Below are 18,159 nucleotides of genomic sequence, written 5' to 3'. Positions count from 1 at the left end.
CTTTAGAATATGCAAACAACAAGGATATCAATATTCTTGATCTAAAATAAATCACTAGCTGCTTGTAAGAAACATGCAATTACTATGTTTAATATGCATTTAATAGTATCTGTTTTGGTAAGAAATACAGAACCAAATAGTTCATAAGAAACTGAGGCTTCATGAACTAAGACTATGTATAAAATGTATTTATCAGTAGATCATCTGAACTTGTATGGAAATCATATGTCCATATATTTTATCAGTGGCTTTAGTGGTAGAAAACAAAACTATGCAAAGGATTCATTAATACGAGATTATCTTAATTTTCTAAGAGTGTGGTATTTTATATAGATGTTTATAGTTATCATGAAGATATTTCTCTATGCAAAATATATGGTAAAAAAAATGCAGAAAACTCGGAAGAAAACACATCTTTCCCTACCCTGCTTCCCTTGATCCTTTAATTGAGGCCTGCACAATTTATCATTCGCCTTGGTCATCTGCCCAGCCTAGCACCAAACATTCACTTTTCTTCACCACCTGTACCACAATACAAAATTATTTCATATTTATTTCTTTTGTTTTTAGGTGAGTTCCACTGGTTTTCTTCATTTGTTTGTTTGTTTTGATTCACTTTGCACTCCCAGAGCTTGGTAGTATCCAGCACATAACAGTTACTTGATCAATATTTGCTAAGCAAATGATTCCTTTACCTGGTTCCACTGCTCCTCTGAGAGTACCTATCACATTGTAAATTCTCGTCACTTCACTGGTAGAGTGGATGTGCATCTTGACTCTTCTAATGCAAAAATAAAAGACATTCTTAAAAAAAAAAACAAAACTGGTTAACAACAGTTTAACACTATAAGGGTTAAGGGAATTTTCCCCTCTGCCTTTGAAGGTTTAAGTCTGGTAAAATAAACTGAAAATTGATTAACAGGAGAAAAGGCATACAAACTTATTAACACACTAGTGTATACAGGAGCCAAACAAAATGTGAGACTCAAACAAAGGCCAAATGGCTGAAGTTTAACTAGCACCCTCTTCATAGGGGAGGGGGAAGTGGGGGAGTGCAGGTGGTTTTGAGGGGTGGTAAATGGTTTTCAAGAGAGTTAAATGGGCCCAAAGAGCAGGCAATGGTTCTTAAATAATTCTCTTTGGAACTTGAATGGAACTAGAGAACAGTCAACAGCTTGTGACAAAGCCTGTGTAGATAAAGTGATATGCCTCAGTCTTCCTTCCCACTATATGAGTTTAATCTTCCCTGATTAATAAAATTTCAGGGAGGGGAAGGAAAGTCATTGTCTTCCTTCTGCAGGAGCTTCAGTTAAGGGAACTTCAGAGAGAAACTTACAATCCGCTCTTGTGGGGTGAAGTAGGAGGTCAGAATTATTGATTCTGAAGCTGCATCTAAGGACTTTTATCCTTTAGTTCAAAGTGTTCAGCATGCCAAAACACCATAGTTTGGGTTATCCATTTTCTGAGTTCCAATAACACTCATAATTTTTAAATCTTCAATCTTGTTTAAAGATAATTGTTCACAGGCAAAAATTACACTGGTTCTAACTTGCAGTTTTGTTTCCTGCTGGTATTATATAAATTTTACTTTTTCTGTCATCCTCTATATTATTTTTTTCTTTAAGGCTCTCCCTTAAAAGAGTTAAAATTAAAATAGTCTCTTAACTGTGTAGAAAAGTTTCCAGTAAAGCCAGGTCCAACATTGTAGGGCACTTGGAGACTTCCTCTCCAGCTGCTATCTGGTGGTGCTGAGCCACCCATTTTTCTGTTGGACACAAAAAAACATTATTAGCCACAAAAAAACCTGGAAGTAATGCATTAAAACGTTAACACATTCACTTTATTGAGCATCTGCTCATAATATCTTTAATGAGTGCAAAGTGCTTTGAATATAATATGTCATTTAAACCTTACCACAATTCTGAGGAATTGCTACCTCCACTTCACAGATGGGGCACAGGAGGCTTAGAGATTAGATAACGTGCCCAAAGTCGTGCAACTAGTAAATAGTATAATTAAGATTCAAATTATTGATAAGAATTTGATCTGTGTTACCAGTATCTAGTAGTAAATCTAAAAGTGCTTTCCAGAGCATGTGCTGAAGAAAGAGCTTGATGTCTAACTCTCTGAAATTTTCCACTGTTGTCTCACTGGTATATAGTTATTTTTTACAAAGTACTTTCATACACACCTACTAAGAAGACAGGAGGATTAAAAGAAAAGATTTCATTTCAGAGGCCCCTAAAAGCTTCACATTATTTTTTAAAATTCAGAAATAAAGATTCAGGCAAAGCATCCAGTATATGCCATGGTCCCTGGTTATCTTTCAGCAGGTGACTGAGAAAGAAAACATGATAATGTTTATGAAATGGTGGGGTTCTTGTAGTTTCACTTCAACGTATCTGCCTTTACTGTATTAAGATGATGGATTAACTTATTCTTGATTTGAGCACGTAAAACATATACTTTTACTAAATAGCTATAGAGAGACGAATGTGTTTCCAGACAAACTTAAGAGACTGAACGTTCAAACTGAATAGTCTCTACCTTAATTGTAACTATATTTTTATGAAAACCCAGCTGTGAGGCAAAAACAGACTTCTTTGGGCCTACCATGGGCATTTTGTTCCCGTTAAATGAATATTCCAAACCTTAAACCCAGCTCCACTTAATAATGGCCTGGAAAAATAAATGTCATTATCTGATATTATACTGAGATGTTTAGTTATGAAATCGGAAGTGGAGAATTTCAATCTGTCCTTTATGGCTTTCCCTGTGGTCACGCACCCTCATGCCCTCCAGGCTGTGTGGTGGAGCACGCTCTGCCGTGTCCTGTTTTCTTCTGTGCCTGTACACGGGTGCTTGTTCCTTGTCTACGTGTTTGAGGAAATATGAACAGCTCAACTTAACCTAGAATCTACTGCACACGCAATAAGAAAACAATCAGTAAGATCACTTTCTCATGGAAAATTCATTAGAATTAATATCTCATTTTAAAATGCTCTATCAAAGTGTAAATAATCCCTCTCTTTTTTCCCTTTTTCACTAAGGAGTTTGGATACTAAACAGAATTTCAAGTAATGTATTATAAAATTTATTTAAACTATTTACCATAAAATGTCACGTATAAAGCATCAAGCAACATGAAGAGGCATTTTACATTGGTAGAAAGCATAATACTTAGTCAAAACAGCAGGGTATTAAATATACAGAAAATTTGCAAAAGGCAAGTAAAGAATATACATATACTTAATTAGACATAAAATATTGATACAGGAGGTAGAAAGAAATTTAGTAAGCAGATAATGGGGGCAACAGAGTCCTCGGCAGAGCTTCCCTTCTAACAAAAAGCAGCCCAAGACATTATTTTTTTTTTCTAACAAAAAGCAGCCGGAAAAATCGAGCTGCAAACATAGATTAGTAAGCTGAAAGTGTGGGGGAATGCTGGCAGCTGTGCCAATAGAAAAGGGCTACCTGGGGCCAGGCGTGGTGGCTCACGCCTGTAATTCCAGCACTTTGGGAGGCTGAGGCAAGCGGATCACCTGAGGTCAGGAGTTCGAGATCAGCCTGACCAACATGGATAAACCCTGTCTCTACTAAAAAAAAAAAAAAAAATACAAAAAATGAGCCGGGCATGGTGGCACATGCCTGTAATCCCAGCTATTTGGGAGGCTGAGGCAGGAGAATCACTTGAACCTGGGTGGTAGAGATTGCGGTGAGGCGAGATCACATCATTGCACTCCAGCCTGGGCAAAAAGAGCAAAACTCAGTCTCAAAAAAAAAACAAAAGAAAAAAAAGGCTACCTGGGGGCCAGTCATGTACACATGGAGGGTCCATCTTCCATGTTTTTGTTACCTCATGCCCAGTAACAGAGAAATAGCAATATGGCGCAGCTCAGGGAGAGAACTCACCTGAATAATAAAAGATTAGGGTGGGGCCACCAGAAATTCACACCCTATGCAAATGGCGCACCTGGTCTAACCAGTTTGTCCGTGACTTATATAAATCAGACACTGCCTCTTCACCAGCTCATCTATAAAACTCTCTGCATTTTGCAGTGGACCAGCAACACACTTTTTCCAGGACCTCTCTCTGCAGCAGACAGCTATGCTAATATACTATACACTAATAACATCGGTTGCTTTGGGGGTGTACATGGATGAGAGGAAAACTTTACTATAAATCCCTTTGAATTGTGAACTTTGTAAATGTATTTCCTTTTCAGTATAAAAATTAATAGTCCATATTCCCATAAAACAATACAATATAAAGCCACGATTACAGTGTCCCCACAGGGACAGGTAAACAAATGACTAGAAGAGAACATAATAATAGTTATATATAAGAATCTAACATACCCATGCAAAAAATAATGCACATTCATGGAGAAGTTTCAGTTGAAAAATGTTACTGAGGTATAAATCTCTTTAGGTTATTTTCTCACTTTATAAATAAAAAATAAATTCCACAAATATTTAAAAGTTGAACATTAAAATTTCAAACACAAAAATATTAGAAAGTCCAAATAAATGTTGGAAAATGTCTCTGAACATGTTTGGTAGATGGTAGATGCCCAGTAATTAATGTATAGACAGTATTGAGTTTATATTTCTGTATCTTGTAGCATATTAATTTTGATTTGACCATTTGGAGAAGACTTGTTGTCTACTATGTTTAAGGCACTGTGTTTTAGTCACTAAAAAATATAAATATATACAAGACTCAGTCTTTCCAACAAAGAGTTTATAAATCACTCAGAAGAAAATACATATAAAACCAATCATAATATAAAACAGAACTTGACAGAGCAAAGGTAAAGTTCTAAAAAATTTGGACAAAAGAAAGCTTGAATCAGCTTATGAGATCAGCAATTACTTTCTAAAGAGGTTTCGCTTGATCTGGATTTTAAAGATGAATAAGGGCCGGGCATGGAAAAATGAGGGCGAAGAGACTTCCAGGCACAGAGGCAGGCAAGCATAGAGCAAGTGTAAGGCATGATGACTATTCTGGCTGGGATATAAAATGACTAAGATTCCTTGAGAAAGAAATTGAAAAACAGTGTAACTCAAGTGCACATGGAGCATTTTTCATAATAAATCATGGCTGTAAAACGTCTGGATAAATTTAAAAGGTTGAAATTATACAATCATTTTATTACTCATATACTTCTTTTAGTAATCCACCCACAATAAAAGGAATTTAGCAATAAATAACAAAAGTAAATTTAGGAAATTCACAAATATATGGAAATTAAACAACTAACTCCTAAATAACCAATGGGTCAAAGAAGAACTTGCAAATACAATTTAAAAATGCTTTGAGATGAATGAAAATGAAGACACAACATACCAATACTTATGAGATGCAGCAAAAGCAGTGCTTAAACGAAAATACATAGCTGTAAAAACCTATATAGAAAGAATCTCAAATCAGTAAGCTAAGTTTTCACCTTAAGAAACTGGACGAAGAAAACTAAACTAAACTCATAAAGCATAAGAAAGGAAATTACAAAGATTGAAAGATAAATAATAAAATAAATAGAGAAAATCAATGAAACCAAGGGTGATTCTTTAAAAAGATCAGCAAAATTAGCAAACCATTAGTTAAACTGACCAAGTTTAAAAAGTAATTACTAAAATCAAGAATACAAGGGAGGACATTACTACTGACTTTTACCTAATTCCTACTTTTACTGCAGTGTCTGAAATATAAAAGTCATTCTATACATGTTTCTGTGAGAAGCCATTAAAAGTCTCCCGAGCAGAGGCATAAGAATGAGACAACACCATAATCAATAGAGGTGGCTACTAAATGCTTGTGTCATTGAGTAGAGAGTAAGTAGTGTTTACCAAAGTGTCTTTTGCATGAGACATGAATTAGGGCCCCAGCTCTCTCACTTACTCTCTGAACATTGGTTAAAATGAGTATCACAATACTAACTCATATTGTTGTTTTATAGTTAATTGAGGAGATGTATGTAAAGCATTTAGCACAACAGTAAGTGCTAAAGCGTAATTAGCACTCCATGCAGGATACATGCTATTACTGTTACTGTTGGCACTATAATTATCGTCCTAGAAGTTACTGTAGAAGGCAACTTAAAACCACATAATCACACTGTGTTCAGTATACATGTAAAGAAAAATAGGAAACAATATATATGGTGTCCCCTTTCTTTCCCACTCAAGACAACATGAAGTTTTTACCATCACTCACATTTCATCAACTTTTTATTTAAGTTCTCAGCATTCTTGGGCCATTATATGACTTTATATCTCTTCTTGTTTACTCATACATTTATTAATAAACTTTTATTTCATGATATATTCCATTTATAAAACAGTCTTTTCTAATTAGTGCACAACGCTAAACTGCTAACCACTTGAGAGAACCTGAGAATTGAGTATCTTGGCACACTCCCAAGGTACGTGTGCAAAGAGAGTAAATTTTCACAGTGAAATTCATAAACAAACCATATGTTATTTTAAACAATTTTTTAAAACTAAATTCCACTTATATGGACTGTTTCATTATGGCTTAGAAAGTATGGGTGGATAAATAGAGTGTCTATTTTTAATTATGAAATTTTGAATATAAAATGCACTTTTCCATGAAGGTTATGTTATTAACAATGATTGTATTTGTAAAATGGCTTACAGAGGCTGACACAGTGATGTTAGATGAATTGCGTTTGTTATTTTTCAATCAATCAGATAATTCTATTACACAATCAGCGCACAGCTGATATTGACCTAGTAAACCAGACCAAATCATAGATGTTTATATAAATCTCACATCTAATTCCATGATATCATGCATCCCTCTTTTCTAATTACAAACATAATACAGGTGCATGTTTTAATTTTTTTTTTTTTTTGAGACGGAGTCTCACTCTGTCGCCCATGCTGGAGTGCAGTGGCGCGATCTTGGCTCACCGCAACCTCTGCCTCCCAGGTTCAAGTGATTCTTCTGCCTCAGCCTCCCGAGTAGCTGGGACTACAGGCACACACCACCATGCCCAGCTAATTTTTGTATTTTTAGTACAGACGGGGTTTCAACATGTTGGCCAGGATGGTCTCCATCTCTTGACCTCATGATCCGCTCGCCTCGGCCTCCCAAAGTGCTGGGATTACAACCGTGAGCCGCTGGGATTACAACCGTGAGCCACTGCGCCCAGCCCCATGTTTTAATTTTTTATATAACTGAGATAATACTATATACATATATAGTTTTGAAAATTTGCTTTTCTTCACTTAATAGTATATCATAAGCGTTTTTCTATATTATTAATTATTCTGCTACAACATATAAATATCTTTTAATCACTTCATTTACTATCATAGTCATTAATGTATTATTTGAGTACATATAAATTGTTGAAGATTTGTGTTGTCTACAGTTTTCCACTATTACAAATAATGCTAAAATCACTTTTATCTTTTAAATATCATGAATACGTAGTCTTTATTTATACATATTTTTAGGCAAATGCATAGTCTATGGTGCTATCAAAAGTTGTGCCTGGTCCTGAATCTTAAGCAATGTAGTAAATCTTATAGCCCCAAGGAAGAAAGACCAGGGTACTTTCTTAATCTGCCCTTAAATTGAACAGATGTGTCCTACTCCCCAGATGTCAGCCTCCTCACCTCTAAAAATGAGTGCCTTGCCCTTGGTCAAAAAGTGCTTCCTTATAGATAGTGGAATAAAATGATTAAGAAAGGCTTGAACTCAAAGAAGAAAAGGGACTACCTGGCCAGACGCTTTGGTCTCTATCAATTTCACTTTTTAGAAAAGCCAGTGTTCTCTCACCTCTAAAGAATAATGGTGGCTGGGCGCAGTGACTCATGCCTGTAATCCCAGCACTTGGGAGGCCAAGGCGGGCGGATCATCTGAGGTCAGGAGTTCGAGACCAGCCTGATCAGCATTGTGAAACCCCTTCTCTACTAAAAATACAAAAATCAGCCAGGCATAGTGATGGGCACTTGTAATCTCAGCTACTCAGGAGGCTGAGGCGGAGAATCACTTGAACCCGGGAGGCGGGGGTTGCAGTGAGCCGAGATCACACCATTGCACTCCAGCCTGGGCAACAGAGTGAGACTCTGTCTCAAAAAAAAAAAAAAAAAAAAAAGGACATGGCGATGGGAGAAAGCAGCACAGGGAAGAGGAAACAGTTCCAATGCCAGGTTAAGCAGAACAAATCTGGGAAAGTTTCAATAATGAAAGCAGAAGGGGAAGAAGAATAGAGATAAAAACAAAATGGAAGTTGCTCTATAGTATGTTATTCTGGGTCCTCCCAGATGTAGACAGTAAGAGGAATACATGAGTAAGAGATTTCCTAGGGAAAAGCATGTGTGGAAAATGAGGAGAGAGCTAGGAAACCCTGAGAAAGTCCTTAGACTGCCAGGTAGGTCTAATATTGAATAAAGGAAAAAGGGAGGAGGAAAAGAAAGAGTGTCGGGTGCAGCATCTATTTAAGCGAGGCTATCAGGGAGTCCCTGGGCCAAAGTTTTGCATCAGGGGAGTCCAGTGCCTTCCAGAAACAGGCCTGTAGTAGTATCCCTGCCACACTGAGTCATTGCCCGAGAACACCTACAGGAAGCATGGTCTTGACACAAATATAGTGGGGTTTCAAAGCACAGTGTCTGGAGCAATTGACCAATTAGGCTCCCTGCAGTGAAATATCTGAAAGGTTCATTTTCATGGCTGTCATACACTAGATACTCATGTACATACTAAATTCCAGAACAGAACCACTATTCTATTTTATAGTGATAAAATTACAAGCAGCACCCATGTTGGCAAATTTAACTACTAAAAAATGGAGATAAAAGCCTAATATTTGAAAACTGTCAATACTGAAAATTACCCAAATAGCCATCCGTTGTTTCTCACAAACTTACTCTAGGAGCTTCTGTGCATCATAGTATCCAATTGGATGAACAGGAATACTTGGAAGACCAACAGCCTCTGCAATTCCACGCCTATAAGCATATTCTGAAAAAAAAAAAAATTGCCGTATTTCCAGTAAAAACTCAGTTTCATTCAAATGGTCTCTATAAATCACATTAAATACATTCTAATTTCACATTTGCTAGAATTGTTAAAGTAAAACAGATTAACAATTCAAATGTTAGCGGGAATGCGGAGCAACTGAAATCCTCATACATAGTCTAAAATTATACAATCACTTAAGGTAACTCTTTTTTTTTTTTTTTTTTTTTTTTTTTTGGTGGCTCACGCTTGTAATCCCAGCACTTTCGGAGGCCAAGGCAGGTGGATGACGAGGTCAGGAGATCGAGACCACGGTGAAACCCCGTCTCTACTAAAAATACAAAAAATTAGCCGGGCGTGTTGGCGGGCGCCTGTAGTCCCAGTTACTCGGAGGCTGAGGCAGGAGAATGGCGTGAACCCGGGAGGCGGAGCTTGCAGTGAGCCGAGATTGTGCCACTGCACTCCAGCCTGGGCGATAGAGCGAGACTCCGTCTCAAAAAAAAAAAAAGAAAAAAAAAGGTAACTCTTTTAAAAAGCAATGTCAAGCAGAAATGTGCACTATGGCACAGCAATTCCACTTCTGGGTATTTACTCTAGAAAGATGAGCACATGCCCACAAGAAGACGTGTACAAAATTGTTCATAACAGCCACATTTATATTAGCCAAATATTAGACAAAGTCCAGGTTTCTAACAACAGAAGAATGAATAAACAATCCATAGTATAATCCCACAATGAAATGCTACTCAATCATCAAAAGAAAAAAACTAATACATACAATATGATGGAAAAATCTCAAATTACTACATTGAAATAAGCAAGGCTTTAAAAAAAAATCTGTTTGATTCCACTTACTTGAAGTTCAAACCCAGGCAAACGAATACACGATGCTAGATATTAGAAAGTGATTGCTTCTAGGGGACACAGAGAAAATTGACCAGAAAGGGGTACAAAAGAACTTTCCAGAGTGATGGAAATGGCCTTATATCCTATTTTAAGCGACATCAACACATGCAATTTGCAAAATTTATTGAACTGAACTCTTGAGATCTATGTATTTTATTGCATGTAAACTCTACCTCAAAATAAGCACACCCATTCTATCATTTCTTCAGATTTAAGAAAAATTAGAGCTGTTTTTCCATTTTTTTCTGTTTTTAAAACAATCTAATAAGAAACTTAGGTAACTAAAAATCCTTGTTTTTATGGGTAAAATGACATAATGATATGTTGTGTGAGATTTGTTTTCAAATTCTCTAGAATAATAGCAACAAAATTGGAGTGATAAACAAATAAAACAAGATTGACAACATGTTGATAACTGTCTCTACTTTCGTATATGTTAGAATTATGCCATAATAAAAAGTAAAATTAGAAGGAAAATAAAAAGGTATGGGGCACAAAAAATAATTCAATAAACATTAGCCCCATAGAAATAACATAATTTTCCCCCTAAAATACCATCATTCAAGTTTGAAGAAAATCAACAGAAACATTCCAGTTAATCTCATTTTATTTTCATTATTTTGACTTTGCATAACTAATAAAGCTTAGGCTAAGCTGCATTTTTTAAAACTTGGAAATAAAAAGGTGGAGCAAATAAAGTTCAGGTAGATTTATGTAATTTTACTATAGGGTAAAGTATCATTTTTTAAAAAAGAAAAATAATTCTGACAATGTATTATGTTCTAAGAAGATTTACAAAGCCAAAAAAAAAAAAAATACGTAATCTTTACAGGAGTCTACAATTTAAGAGTAAAACCAGATGAAGACATAAATGTCACAGAAAACTTGGCAAAGTATTTTATACAAGTTTTAAAAATTTAGTTAGCTTTAAACCACACAAACTTAATGATCACAGATTTTTGTAAACATCATCAAATAGTTGAGCACATTCAAAATAAATTAGCTCCCTTTGTTAATGTTTTACAGGGGAACCTTTCAGCATAAGACTAGTATGTGGACTCTGTGAGCCAGACTGCCTGAATTTGAATCCAACTGCTCATTCAGAGGAGGGGTGATCTTGGGCTGACTTCTAGTCTCACTTTCCTCCCTGTCAAATAAGAGATAATAACACCCCCTAGCTTTAGGGTTGTTAATGCAAGTAAAATGCTGGCATTTAGGAAAACACTCTTTGAAAGTTATCTCTGTTATCTTACAGCAATGAAGCAATATGCATTTCCTGGGCTCTATATCCTAAATTGGCCATTTAAAAAGTTTATGGAACTTCTGCTCTCCTATCCCTTACCCACACTGCGAAATCTGTAAATCTGGGGGGAATTTATTTAACAGCAAAACCTGATCTGACCTGAACTCATTTGAAAGCAAAATTCGACTTGAGTAGACATGTCTGTTTATATTCCTTATTCCCCGCCCCCAACTTACACTCTGCAGCAAAAAATTTATATGCTTTTTCCCCATATTCTGTCCCAGCCCCCTATGTCACTGTTATGCAAGTTATGGTATATGTGTAACACCATAATGTTTTTTAAACAGCTGAAAAAGTCTGAATTTGAAAGCCCACCAGGCCCAAGTTTCAAAATAATGGGGTAGGGGACTGAACCAATCATTTTAGAGTTCAAAATTCTTTCATTCTTAAATGCAAAGAGAATAAAAAAAGACATGCTTAGTCCATTGTGCCAAAGGAAATTCTTTAATTAAGTCTCTTTCAAATGTTAAGTTTCCTATGATATTCAAGGACTGATCACTCACCATTTGCTGGGTAACCTGGTGTGAGAGGGTCTCCTGCACCATTCAGATTTAGGATATTTCCACGCTGGACACCACCTCCAGGAAGATTCCAACCATCTGGATAGGACTTCACCCCAGGAGCAAAGTAGTCAGCAGGGTCTGAGTAGAGAATGACTCCTTTGGCCCCTGCCAGCTGGGCATTTTTAACCTAGAAAACACAGTGTCTTTCTTTCCTTATTTTAAATTGGTTGTTCCTGATTCGGTAATATCAATTTTCAATATTACACTTAAATGAGTAGTAGAACTTTATCTTCAACCTTTTGTCATTAGGCCTACAACAAAGGACATCTCAGAGAGAATTTCCCTTTTCTTTTTGCTACTATAAGCTCCAAAAATCCTCAGAGCATCAGATTTGGAAATGTTCTTATTAGTGGTAGTGAGTATTTGCTATTTTCTTCCACTAGCTTAGAAATATAATAAGCAAGTAGTCCCCATAGGCCAAATTCCTATTTGTTCTACAGTCGAAAGGGAATTTTTTAAAATTTAATTTCCCACTAAAGAGAAAATATATTTATTAACAAATCAAATGACAGTAATTTTTAAATTTGCTATGTGTAAATTGTTTTCCCTCATTATTTATAACAATTCATACTACAATTTAATTTAGTAAATATTTTTGTAGAAAAATATTTAAAACAAAGATACTGAAAGTTAATAATAAACCCAGTGCATGCTTCTTTGTGGCCACAGCCATAACCTGTAAGCACAGAAAAATTTGTTCTGTTCACTCTAACCATCTACACTGGCCAAATTCCAATGACCAAATTTAACCCCGGGATATAACCTGGTAAATGTATCCTCTCTGTAAGGTGGGCACGTCACAGAATACAAGAAAATCATGGTATTCACAAAGTTTTAAGAAAATGATTCTACACATGTAAAACCCACTATAACTTTTTATATTGGGGGAGAGAAAAAAAAGAGATAATTTTTACCTTACCTTATTTCCTCTGAAAACTTTCCCATATCTGGCAATTACAATTTTCCCAGAGCAATTGATTTTCATGTCCCGTTCCAATTTAAAGAAGTCTTCAGTTCGTGCATAGTTAACATACACTAGATCACCCTGTTGAGATCAGGAATGACTTAATATAAGTCAGATGTAAAACAAGGAGGTTTTTCTGCATGGGAACTGTTGGACATTTTTGAAAGAGGGAAGAGGTCAGAGCACACAAGAGGGTCAGAAATGCATGAGCTCCGAAGAAGAGATTCAAGGGGAAAATGAATTTAAATTGAGAATGGAATTAGATGGGCTAGAAGCACATGAATTAAGTAATATTTGTTTGTATTTGTCCCATATTTAGTGGCTATGAAGCTGAAGCTACAGAAGCACCCCCCCACAGAAAAGCATATATGTATACACATTGCTGCACGCAACTTGAAGGGGTCCAGATACCCTAGGCTAAGAAGCCCTTAATGAGACCTTTTCTCTCTTCAGTGTGTGTTCACAGGGAGTAGCTTAATGGTTCTTAACAACTACCAAGTAAGGAAAAATGCACAGGTAACATCACTATTTTACAGGTCTGATTTCAATCATTAATGTGATTATGTGCAAATCTTATAACATATTTGAGTCTCGATATTCTCATTGGCTAAATGACCTGCTAGATTAAATCAGTGATCTTCCAACCTTTTTTGCTCACCTATTCCCTAAATTAATTTTGATAATGTACCACTTCATCTAAAATTTAAAATTTTTTATCATACCTTTAAGTAGCTGCAAAGCATGCAATATCTAGCTTACTATAAATATTAACATTTTTAGAAGAAATTGTATACAACTTTTATATTGATCCAAAGGAATTTAAATACTGTATTTATTTACTATTCGACATCATCAATTTTAAAAAATACTTGAACATGCTCTTCTTTACAGTCAAAACTTTGTCATCTCTTTTTTTTTTCTTGAACTTGTATATTGTCCATCCTCCCCCACAGAATTTTACTCTAAAGTAAAATATATTTGTGCTGGGCACCGGATGAGCTGTTCAGATTCATGGTCAATGAAGGACTTTTTGCTCCAGCTGCAGGGAAGGCTCTCTGCAGACAATCTTCATCTGTCAGCCCCTTCAAGGATTGCCTCAGCTGCAGACAGCCCCCTTGCTCAAGGTCATGTCCCTTCCTAGAATGCCACACATTCAGTGACGGATTGATGTGAGGGTACAGAGACCTGGACATCTCAGTCTAACGTAGGACAGTTCTGAGAAACTTTTCCAGACCTCCTTATAGGCTTAGCCAAGGCTATCTTTCAGCTGGCATTGCAGGGTGACTTCTCCCTCTGCCTACTCCAGCTCTGCTTTTCACAGATGTTGATCCCAAGAGAACACTCCACAATTGTCAACTAGCATTCTAAATTTCAATTTAGAATCTATTACCTTAAATATGGGTATGCTTGAAAGTCTTTTATTAATCACTGTCAAATTTCCTTGAATCAGTGTGTCTATATGTCAATTTTTAAAAAATATTTATTTTTGTGACAGATTGTGTTTAGAAACAGCTGTAATCCCAGCCTGTAATCCCAGCACTTTGGGAGGCTGGAGTGGGCAGATCACTTGAGGTTAGGAGTTCAAGACCAGCCTGGCCAACATAGCGAAAACCCATCTCTACTAAAAACACAAAAATCAGCTGGGCGTGGTGGCACACGCCTGTAATCCCAGCTACTCGGGGGCTGAGGAACGAGAATTGCTTGAACACCAGGAGGTGGAGGTTTCAGTGAGCCGAGATCATACCACTGCACTCCAGCCTGGGCGACAGAGTAAGACTTGGTCTCAAAAAAAAAAAAAAGTAAGTTATAATTATAATTACTAGTAGTATCAAATTAAGTCTAACAACATCATTGCAATTCTTATAAATAATGCATACCCATAAAATTTGATTAGAAATATATCTTTTAATGCAATGAATGGGACAGTGAAGCATTATCTTAACACATTTGTTCAGTGGGTGAACAAATTATTGCTAGAATGAGACAGGGATCAGCAACAACAGTTCAATTTACATTTCTTGTTTTTACAGTAAGTTCTGAGAAAACTTGGATAGGAATGAAAGATTTGTTATGGAATTGTCACTAACTTATTTAAACTTCTTTCAAGTTATAATCTGAAAATCACAAATTGATCTATCATACAAGTGTCTTTTAATGATATTAGCTGGAAACTCAATTGGGTTTACCTTTAATTTTGCTCAATTGTAAACTATTTGAATTGCTAAGAATTTGTTACCCAACTATTAGAACCATTCACTATCTTAACATTGAAAACAATATTTCTAATTGTCTCTTTTTTTGAAGCCCCAGAGATTTTTACAACACAGATATATGCTTCATATTGACTTAGAATGGGTAGGAGATGTTTTTCATTCATAAAATAAGATGAAAATGCTTGTAAATAGGGAGCAGGACCTCATGACAGGCTTTCAATACCATGAAAAAGTGCACAGGGTAATTGACGATCTGGAAACTGATCTCTTTAAAACCATGTCATGCTTGCCTTTGGAAAGTCTTTACACACCCTAGTTTGAAACCCCTGTCCCAGATGATTTCCAATATCCTACCATTTTATTTTGGTTATTGTTTTCCTTTTTGACTACATTTTTCATAGCATGTACACAACAAATATATATATAAGATATTAAAATAGAATTGTTTCCAAGCTGATTCTAGGATTCATTTGACAAACTGGTGAAGATCTATTATGTGTTAGGTAGTGCCCTATGTAATAAAACAAATCTCTGCCCTTGAAGGAACTTTTTTTTTTTAATAGTGTAATGTTAAATTTTATTTTTTTTATTTTTTATTTTTATTATTATACTTTAGGTTTTAGGGTGCATGTGCACAGTGTGCAGGTTTGTTACATATGCATCCATGTGCCATGTTGGTTTGCTGCACCCATTAACTCGTCATTCAGCATTAGGTGTATCTCCTAATGCTGTCCCTCCACCCTCCCCCGACCCCACAACAGTCCCCGGAGTGTGATGTTCCCCTTCCGATGTCCATGAGTTCTCATAGTTCAGTTCCCACCTATGAGTGAGAACATGCGGTGTTTGGTTTTTTGTCCTTTCGATAGTTGACTGAGAATGATGTTTTCTAGTTTCATCCATGTCCCTACAAAGGACATGAACTCATCATTTTTTATGGCTGCATAGTATTCCATGGTGTATATGTGCCACATTTTCTTAATCCAGTCTATCGTTATTGGACATTTGGGCTGGTTCCAAGTCTTTGCTATTGTGAATAGTGTCGCAATAAACATACGTGTGCATGTGTCTTTATAGCAGCATGATTTATAGTCCTTTGGGCATATACCCAGTAATGGGATGGCTGGGTCAAATGGTATTTCTAGTTCTAGATCCCTGAGGAATCGCCACACTGACTTCCACAATGGTTGAGCTAGTTTACAGTCCCACCAACAGTGTAGAAGTGTTCCTATTTCTCCACATCCTTGCAGGTCCTCCTTCAGTCACAATGGGATTAAGTCTTATTAAACTCACCTAAGTTGAAAATAATTGTATGTCTAAAGTGTGTTTTTGACTTAGGATATTTTCAATTTATAATGGGTTTATCCAGACATAACCTCATGGTAAGTTGAGAAGTGTATTGAATGAGTATGGCTATTGCACCATCATAAAGTCAAAAAATTTTAAGTAGCCACCTTAAGTTGGGGATTTCCTATAACGTGGATGGGATAATACGATAATGAGCATTAAATTTAATAACTAAGCAAAGCATACATTATATTAAAAGGTGATAAGTAGTATAGAAAAAATTTAAAAAAAACATTTAAATAGAGTGTACAAATGGTGAACTAGAGCTTAAGTGGGTGTAATATTAAATAAAATGAGGAAAGTCTAATTGGGAAACTGACATTTGAATCTTTGCCTCTGTAAAAGGATTATATTTAGCTCTTGTATTTCTTCCTACGACCAATGTAATATTAATGCACTATTAATCATAACACTATAATAACACTATATGTCTGATTTATCATTGTTAGCCCTCTCTGGAGCACACTCATTCTATTTTAACTGTGGCTACAAAGTCATTAGCCAATTTGATTTCAGCAAAATAATTTTTTTAGTGTAAGTATCCTACTTGAAATTTACCCTTAAGATAACTAACTTTGAGGAGGCAATACCTTTAAATGTCTCTAAATGTGGCTGTCTTTTGATATATCAGCAATCCTCAAAAAACAAACTATGAGGGAGAGAAAACTGAAAAATATATTAGCTTAAAAATAAGAGTAAACTTTGGAAATGAAAACAAGTATGACAGATATTTCCTCTCAGCACTTCTCAAATGCAAGTTGTCACTGTTAGTTAGAAAAGAGCTTTGTTTTTAGACAAAGACCTTCTTGTACAGCTTACACTGTACCATCCATTGTTCTATGACTGTGAATAAATAGAATCTTGCACTCTTAGCCCAGAATTTTCTTTGTTTCCTTAAGCTTCCATCTCCCTAACTCTTATTTATAGAGATAGAATTGGGGGGCAAAACCAGTGATTCTCAAAGATGGTCCTTAAACCCTCAGAAACAATATCACGCTTGTTACAAACACAAACTCTCAGGCTCCACCCCATTAAACTTAGGAAGTGGAAACTAGAATCTGTGTTTTACAAGCCATCCAGATTATTGTGACAGACACGAAAGCTTGAGAACCACTAGATAGACTATATTTTATGAACATCGCAAATTGCTAATTTTAAATAGCATAAAGCAGAGTCCCATATTTCATATTCCACAGGATTCAGACGTAAATTCGAAGATTACTGATCGTGAATTTTTGTTTTGTTTTGTTTTTTTGAGACGGAGTCTAGCTCTGTCGCCCAGGCTTAAGTGCGTAAATTTAATTTAAAATACCTAAAAAATATAAAATATACTGTAAAAATATTAAATGAATGTGATCTATTGAAGAAGTTGAAGTGTCAAGTGTGAAACTGAAGAACATTGAAATGTATTGAGCAGTGAAAAGATTATGTATGCAAAAAACTGGTCGGCCAGGTGCGGAGGCAGGCAGATCACCTGAGGTCAGGAGGCGCGATCTCGGCTCACTGCAAGCTCCACCTCCCAAGTTCATGCCATTCTCCTGCCTCAGCCTCCCAACTAGCTGGGACTACAGGCGCCCGCCACCACTCCCGGCTAATTTTTTTCTATTTTTAGTAGAGACGGGGTTTCACCGTGTTAGCCAATCTCAATCTCCTGACCTCGTGATCCGCCCACCTCGGCCTCCCAGAGTGCTGGGATTACAGGCATGAGCCACCGCGCCTGGCCCGTGAAATGTTTTAAACACACATACGGACATACATAGTTTTGAAAGAATTAGCACTCCACTGGCTGGGTTACAGATGATCCAGTGAGGAACACCAATCAGCAAACTTATCTGATATTTGAACATAAACAGCAAACCCATACAACATGTGTG

At 36.3% G+C, this 18,159-nt stretch overlaps 1 protein-coding gene across 6 annotated transcripts in view; it reads right to left on the bottom strand.

Annotated features, from left to right (window-relative positions):
- The window catches only part of LOC116476797 (Putative N-acetylated-alpha-linked acidic dipeptidase), a 64,707-nt gene that overhangs the window by 27,420 nt on the left and 19,128 nt on the right, over positions 1 to 18,159 (bottom strand). For 5 of the 6 annotated variants that reach the window (XM_032167135.2, XM_032167136.2, XM_032167134.2 and 2 more), the window contains 5 exons: positions 12,684 to 12,809; positions 11,705 to 11,891; positions 8,902 to 8,995; positions 1,667 to 1,765; positions 696 to 781 (listed from right to left, as the gene is read on the bottom strand). In XM_032167135.2, coding sequence (XP_032023026.1) covers positions 696 to 781; positions 1,667 to 1,765; positions 8,902 to 8,995; positions 11,705 to 11,891; positions 12,684 to 12,809 — 592 coding nt within the window. The remainder of the gene's footprint in view (positions 1 to 695; positions 782 to 1,666; positions 1,766 to 8,901; positions 8,996 to 11,704; positions 11,892 to 12,683; positions 12,810 to 18,159) is intronic. The other variant, XM_058446875.1, reaches the window with a different exon arrangement.

Source organism: Hylobates moloch, unplaced genomic scaffold (assembly GCF_009828535.3).
Source record: "Hylobates moloch isolate HMO894 unplaced genomic scaffold, HMol_V3 SCAFFOLD_11, whole genome shotgun sequence".
Taxonomy (NCBI): domain Eukaryota; kingdom Metazoa; phylum Chordata; class Mammalia; order Primates; family Hylobatidae; genus Hylobates; species Hylobates moloch.
The sequence above is the reverse complement of the archived record's forward strand: the minus strand, read 5'-3'. Positions and strand labels throughout refer to the sequence as shown.